Source organism: Trachymyrmex cornetzi, unplaced genomic scaffold, assembly GCF_001594075.2.
Source record: "Trachymyrmex cornetzi isolate Tcor2-1 unplaced genomic scaffold, Tcor1.1 scaffold711, whole genome shotgun sequence".
Lineage (NCBI taxonomy): Eukaryota > Metazoa > Arthropoda > Insecta > Hymenoptera > Formicidae > Trachymyrmex > Trachymyrmex cornetzi.
The window spans coordinates 80,264-88,415 of NW_017300039.1; the positions used below are offsets into that span (position 1 = coordinate 80,264).

An 8,152-nucleotide genomic window follows, 5' to 3' on the forward strand; every position below is an offset into this window, starting at 1 on the left:
CTCTTAAATTAAGAGGATCGTCTCAGCGCTTATTTTAGAGGAAAACATACTATACGTAAGTGGGATATTCTTAAATTAAGAATACAATTTTTTCGGTGTGAGGTCGAAGTAGTGAAGAAGCACATATCGGAAAAACAGCTTATCGCGATTCATTTTCAATTGATTGGAAAATCTCTTTGGCGTCGAGAAATCTAACCTGTGAGAATTGAATCACTTTCAGCGATGTCTAAACTACAAAAGACATGTGACTTTATCGTCGAAACTCGTCAGGGTTGGAGGCAGAGCCCTCTAGTAGCGAGCGATAGGAATTAAGTTTAACACCTAATATTTCGATACCTACGGCTTGCCGCCCTTGGACTAAAAATTCTTCTTACGACTTCGCAGAAACTCCATCACGTATCGCTGGAATATGACGACGCTGCAAGGAATACTTTCTCAAACTTGCGGACAATACTGCTGTGTATTTCTATATTTTATATATAATGGTTATAATCTTAGCCAGTTTCTTAGTCTGTTTACCTCTGATTGTAAACGCAATGATCGATTGATCGTACAGTTATTTCATAAATTTTTTCTTCATTGTAAACATAAAAAAATTAATTGTCATGCTGTATGCCGTCATATTCAATCGTCTACTCTTTTAAAAAGTAAAATATAAAATAAATATTTTATGTAATATCATTTTTTCTTTTTAAAATAAACGTTTTTGATTATGTAAATTTCATCTGTTTCTTACTTCTAACCTCGTCCCCTTTTACATTAGTCACTTTTTTCTCACGTATTTCTGCTTTAGATAATGTTCATTAAAAACAAAATATAGAAAAATTTTTCTTTTAAAATGTTTGAATCAGCACACCGATTACGGCGGCACGTGCCAGCGCAAACTTGTTCATCCCTGTTTTACCTCCTCTTTTTCCCTAGTGAGAAAAAAAAACCTTTTCATTAAGATGTCAACACGTCGAAGACATTGAGCCACTGTAGCAAAAAATGACCTGCAGGACAAAAGCTGTGTGCTATTCATGTTCGCTGACCCTACCTCCCCCCCCCTCTCCCGTAACGAACAAAGTTCTCGGTCCCACTTTTCCTCGGTTTTCCCATCCACCATTTTGCAATGGTATTCTTCTCTGCCGCCCTCTCGAATCATCGCGCGGACAGCTATGGACCGAACCAATCAGTATGTGGGCAGCTATGGACCGAGCCAATCAAAACGCCACATTTAATTACCTCGTTATCCTACCCTCACGTCACCGGCCAATCAGAGCGCACCATTTCTCCAGACAAACCCGTCTAGGCCACGCCCACCTGGCACCGGAGGTGGAGTGGAGGGGGTTTGTTTTGACGTCCCATAGCTGCCCACTTACTACTAGGGGTTAAGTGTAGGAATGGATAGGAAAAGGATCAGGGTTGGGGACAGAGATTAAAGAAGTAAATAGATCTCAAGTACCTTGTCTGTATCACTTTGTTTATTAAGGCCTTGCTTCTGTTTTTATGTAAATCATTTCAGAGATCTCTTTTAAAAAAAGATTCAATATCCAAAATGCCAGCATCATTCCATGTAAAATTATGTTTAATCTCTACACAATGAAAAGAAATCACAGAAAGTTTATATTCGTAGGGGTATTAATATCAGAAGAATGTTCTTTTATTCTTGTAATTAATTGCCTTTCCGTTTGTCCAACGTAAATGGTTTCACAGTCCTGGTAGCTAATCCTCTATATAACATCACATTTCTTTATTGTATCACATTTATTTATTGTATTTAAGGGATCGTTCCCTGTTTTTATAAAAGAATTAAGCGAATTTATTGATTTAGGCGCCAAGTGAAATTATCTATCACATTTTTTAACTTATCGGATATATTTTTGACATATGGAATCATAAAATGGAATTACCGGTTGCAATTCCCCCTGATAGTCAGTAAATAGTCGTAAAAAGTAATAAAAGGTACATGAAGTACTTTTATTTTATGCGCATGCATAGCTTATTTTCACTTACACGTGCCTTTTATTACTTTTTATGATTATTTACTGACTGTCAGGGGGGATAAGCATAGTTTTACAAATGTTTCGTTCATTTTTACAAATATTTTAAAACAACTTTATTGTTTTGTTTTATCCAAATTGTCTTTGTTTATAAGTGGTACGTAAGAAAAATTAATGTGTCATTTCTCACTTCTAACGTTATGATCCAATATGGACTACTCAGGAGCCTTAACAACTTCCGACCCCCTCGCTCGCTTCCAAGTCCCAAAAGTAGTACAAAAAACAGTACACATTGGAAACCCGCCCGAAAAAAGAGTACATGTCCAGGAAGAAGAGTATGAATGGTCACCTAACCCTGAGTGACCTCCAACAGGTTTTAGATGGCGATCGCTATTTGTTAAAAAGTTATTAATAGTTAAAGTTAGTAATTATTTCCTTGCTTTACATAAAAAGTTAGATAAATCTAAGCAGGGAGAGAGGTATGGGATGGACCGATTAAGGGAATACCACTTTCCACGCGAAGCGACTTCCACCCCTTCTCTTTTGCCTAAAAGCACACGACTTTCACGCGAAGAGAGTTCCATCTCACAATTAGATAAGGGTTGGGTTAGGTTAGGATTAAATCGGGGTAGGGGTGCAGGGAGGGAAGCGGAGCCTCTCCCCCGCTCACATGTGTTCTTTCTACAAGAAACTATTTAGAATAGAACAATTGTTGATCTTGTTTCGCTCCAGAAGCAAAGAGGGGAAGAAGTTTCGGTCCTCCTCATGAACTCTCACTCCGATTTAATCCTAACCTAACCCAACCCTTATTTAAAATTGGTACAGGCTGATCTTTTATTTTATTTGTTATACATTTTTTTTTAATAACTGTTTAACGGACAGTGACCGCCTAAACTTTTGAAAGTTACTTGAAATCATGACCTTGGCAGCATATGTGAAAGTTAAGATCATTGGCGGCTGTTTTTCTTTTGTATAGTTCTATAAAAATTTTCTATCAAAATTACAATTTAAATATTATAACTTTAAATATCTCGGAAATTATAAGAGACCGCCACTTAGTTGTTAAGGCAAAGTTGTTCAGAATTTTGACCTTGACAGCATATGTAAAGGTCATTAGAATTGGGGATCCGAAACTATATAATTACCGCATAAATATTGAAATATTCTATTGCGATTAAATAAATGTAATCATAAACATTTTTACCATGAATAGCGTTTTTAATTATTTATAAACATATTCTATCTTTTGATGCTGCAATTAATTGCTCACTTCGAAAAAAATTTATTTTTTATAAACGAATTTCTTTTTTCATTTGCTTATAGTTCTGCCTATGGTAACTCACAAAGTTCGTATGCAACAATGAGCTCTCCACGTCATCAACAACATAGCGGCCAACAATTATTGATGTTGCAACAACAGCAACAACAGGTTCAAATGCAACATATGCAGTATATGCATTCTCAGCAACAACAACAGCAGCAGCAGCAATTGCAACAACAGCAACAAATGCAATATAGAAGTCCTACCGGAGGCAGTCCGACTACTATGCAAGCAAACAATATCCCGGAGACAAATAATAATACTACGACCAGCGAAGATAGTGATGACAGTACTCCACATTCTGGAATGGTGAGTTAAATCCTAGTCTGCACAGAATATTTATGATAAATATTTATTATTATCTTTATTTTTTGAAATGTTATATAAATATTTTACGTAAATTTATGATAAATATAAATAAATATTTATACAATAGTATTTTTATTTGGATTATAATATCTTATTAAGTGTTTTTATAGCAATATTCTTGAGGCTTTCACGGGTGTTTCCTATATGACAATCTTGTGTTTCGCGGGTTTTCTCCGTGTTCAAATCCATTCTTGGAATGCCAACGTTTCGTGAACCTTGCAGTCCACTTCATCAGGGCGAGGAGCAGCCTGATACTTATAAGCCTGATACTGTTTTTATAGCATTTACTACAACGTTTACAATAAATATTTCATAATATTGATAATAAATATTTATGATTTGTGCAATCTAAGACCACAAAAACATTTACAAAATATACTCTTGAGGCTTCCACGGATGCTTTCTATATAAAGATGATGTATTTCACGGGTTTTCTCCGTATCCAGATCCATTCTTGGAATGCCCATCTGGACACGAAGAAAATCCGCGAAATACATAATCTTTATATTTACAAAATACATAAAATAAGTTTTATAAATATTTATAAATATTTTGTAAATATATAGTGTGCTGTTTGGGATGGTCACTCGACGTCTATTAAGCTGACACAGTTACTTTTAGTACAATTGAATAAAACACAGAAATTTTTTAGGGTTTTATTATTGCTAATTTATTGCTCAATTTCCGACTTTGTTGTTGCAACTGATTTGAAGAAAATAGCGACAGTGCTAATTTAAGGTTAAAATTAACACAGCTGTTAAAAAAAAGTTGAAAAGTAAAAACATACTACTTATTTTTGTAATGTTTTAATTGCTAATATACTGCTCGATTTTGTCACTTCATCTTATACCCCCAAAAACCACCTTTATATAGCCAACCTGCATCAGCATGACATTTCAAAGATGTAAATTAATCGGGTATCTCGATTGATCACATTCTCTTGATTTTTTTACTTGCGATTTGCGATTAATCTGATTCATTAAAAAGGGATCCCTAACTACACTACTAAGAAACACTCTTAGAATTCGACATACTGAAATAAGTAGCTATATAGGGCCGATTCTAAGCCATGGGGCTAGAGGGGAGCGCGGGGTGCGGGGGATACTCGTTGGCGAGGGTAAGCGTAGCGCGGGGATTCTTCGGTGGTGGGGGTATGACGTCATGCGGAATGGCAGTAAGATTTTGGGGACTGCAGTTACGTACTAGACAACAAAAAACATCACAAAAAAAGAAAATATTGCCATGAACAAAAAACAATACAAAAACAAATAGTTATACAACGAAAAGTGTTACAAAGGGTATATGCTCCAACCGTTTTTCGACCAAGATATAGCGTATTGTAATTTTTCTATAGAAACAATATTTATTAATTATTTTAAATAGCTAAATACAACCAAGTTTCGTAATTACTGAGAGTAGGTATAGTAGGCGAGTTCTAACTCTATGTGGCTAAAGCGCAGAGAAGGTCTCCCAGTCGCTGCCGCGACCCCGCGACCATCCCAAAAATGCATTGCGGGCCGCTGCCGTCGCTGCTGCCGTGGGCCGACGCCACCCGTTCGTAAAAGTACGACCTCTTTTTCCTTTTGTCTTTTTATAACTTAGTTTTCACAATACGCTGTGTTCTTTTCTTTTTCTTTTACTATAGGGCAAGGATATGACGGATGGGTAGTAAAATAAAGTACATATACATATTTAGTGATGCGAACGAATTAATTTTTATTCACAACTTATCACACCGATTTTTCGTACGTATTTAAGAAACTAGAGCTAATAGTTCACAATCGACGAGCTGATGTCCATTGAAGACGTCATTATCACGTATAGCGTTCTTGGACCCGATATTGGAGAATCGCGTATATTTGGCATCGACCGTATCGACGAGTCGGACTAATCGTTCGAACGTTACATCGATACAACCACCAAACTCGAACATACGGTGTAGCGTCGTTTCGGTCATCATCATGCGTACGGATGAAGAATCGAGACGTACGAGCGTAGCATCGTTCTGCAGCGTGCAAACTCTGACGGTTAGCGGTCCAACGCTTATAAAATTGTCCTTGTATTCGTTTCGCAGCATCTTGTAAATATTCCATCGCTGCTCGTAGAGACCCTTCCACGTTTCGAGAGACAGCGACAGTTCGTGTCTGCGATGATCTCCCAGGGCGATCTCCACGTAACTCTGTGGACTAACGTTGATTCCAATTTCCAAATACTTGTAGCCCGTACTCGTCAGGTCGTAACGTCTGCTCAGTAAGTGCACCGCGCGACGCTCCATGCTGTGTATATACATAATGTTGAAAACGTTATTTATTGTATAAAACGTTATTTATTGTATAAAACGTTATTTATTGTATAAAACGTTATTTATTGTATAAAACGTTATTTATTGTATAAAACGTTATTTATTGTATAAAACGTTGAAACTTACACGTTATATTCCTTCTTCATGTCGTTCAATGCGCTGCTCTCTTTGGCGAAGTACATTTTCAATCATACGTACAAGCGCAAAACTGATCGCGTCCTCGTAAATTTTGACGTATATGTCAATTTGATACGTCAAATTTTGACGTATAATACTTCCAAAATCGAAGAAGGGGCAGGCTGTGCCCCTCTTTCCAAGAATTTCGAACGTATTGCAACACGTTTTATCATGTCATTCTACGTATTTTCTTTGTCATAAGTTTATACATACATTTATACTTACGTTTATACATACGTTGTACATACGTTTGTACATACGTTTATACATACGAGTATACGTACATACGTTTATACTTACGTGTATACGTACATACGTTTATACGTGCATTATACGTTTATATCTACATACATTTATACATACGTTTGTACATACGTTTACGTTTATACATATATGCATACATACATACGTTCATACACACGTTTATACACACGTTTATACATACGTTTATATGTACATACGTTTATACATACGTTTATACATTCATACGTCTATACATACGTTCATACATTACAAAGGAAGGGAAGGGAAAAGAAATTTTAGAAAAGTATTTAAAAAAAAATCTCATATTTTATTTTTTAATCTTGATACATTTTTTTTTGGCGTTGTGACCACCAGTTATGTATTTTAAATACATTTTGTAACGCACAATTCTTAATATGTTTTCCACATCGCATAGTATTGGTAACATCTAGATTATGTAAAGAATCTATATCTTTGTAATCAGCATCCAAGATCTCAATGATCAAGTTGTCGCTATCGAGTAAGTATATCAGCCAGCCATTCGCGTTTTTCACGTCCTTTAACATATACGAGAGCCTTATTGTCGTCACATTCTTCCACACCAATTACAGCCATCGTAATTAGTCGTTTCACCATGCTGTACGGGATCGTCCCGGCCTCCCATTGCAATCCATGGTGATAAGCACTCAGCCAGGAAGCGCAATACTTTCCTGATTTTGTCAAGAAAATCCATGGCATGGGACATGTAAAAATGTAATGAGAGAGAATGGCTCCTTTTCTCAACACTGCTACTTCCTTCACGATAAATTTCTTTCCAACGATAAATCCTTGCAGATCCACAAACGTTGGTACGGTCATAGCAAACGATTTTTCGAGACTGTGCTCGATCGATTTCGATGAATCTTGGTTTTTATCTCTTGTATTGAAAAGAAGGAGAGGTTTAAAAAAGGAATATACTCTTAATGAAAATTTATTTTTTCATGTAATGCAGCATGTACAATATAATCTAAACCATAGACTGTTAGTTCACATCTATGGCAGAATTTTTAACATATATTCTGTACAAAATGTTTGCATCTTCATTATTATAATATTTTACACTATTTCTGAAAGTTGAATTTTCATGTAATCTGTAATTTATTAATACTAACGGGCGATAAGTTCATTCTTAATTAAAATTTTATTAAGAACAAGTATTTGTATAACGCACTCCGGCTGCACAACAGTGCAACCTGAATAAAATGCTTGTGGATTATCTTTCAAGACAACGCTAATACTCTCGATTATCTGTAATAATATCGCCTAGGTTAATTTGACCTCTATTTAACCCTTACGAATCGCTGAAAGGTTACAGTACCTTCGGCATTAGCATTACGCAAGCTGTCCAACCGACGACTAAAACGTCTGGAATGTTGTTCAGGATCATGTACTGGATAACATTTGTCAAGATCAAGATCATTGGTGATTATTCCTCTTATTTTCATTTTTGCACTAAAAATTCATTTTTACGTAAAAATGAATTTTTAGTGCAAAAATGAAAATAAGAGGAATAATCACCAATGATCTTGATCTTGACAAATGTTACCCAAATGATAATCCTGAACAACATTCAAAACATTAGCCGCCGGTCGGACACCTTGAATAATGTTAATGTCGGAGATACTGTAACCTTCAAGTCTTATAACTCAAAAAGTACTTGACGAAAATGAACTTAATTATAGTGTTTTGGAAAGCTCTCGAGATGTGCTATGAGAATAT

At 35.8% G+C, this 8,152-nt stretch overlaps 1 protein-coding gene across 1 annotated transcript in view; it reads left to right on the forward strand.

Moving 5' to 3' along the window:
• The window catches only part of LOC108767650 (GATA zinc finger domain-containing protein 10-like), an 84,822-nt gene that overhangs the window by 70,883 nt on the left and 5,787 nt on the right, over positions 1-8,152 (forward strand). Inside the window, exon 2 of the mRNA XM_018517621.1 lies at positions 3,306-3,612. Within this exon, the coding sequence (XP_018373123.1) occupies positions 3,306-3,612 (307 nt within the window). The remainder of the gene's footprint in view (positions 1-3,305; positions 3,613-8,152) is intronic.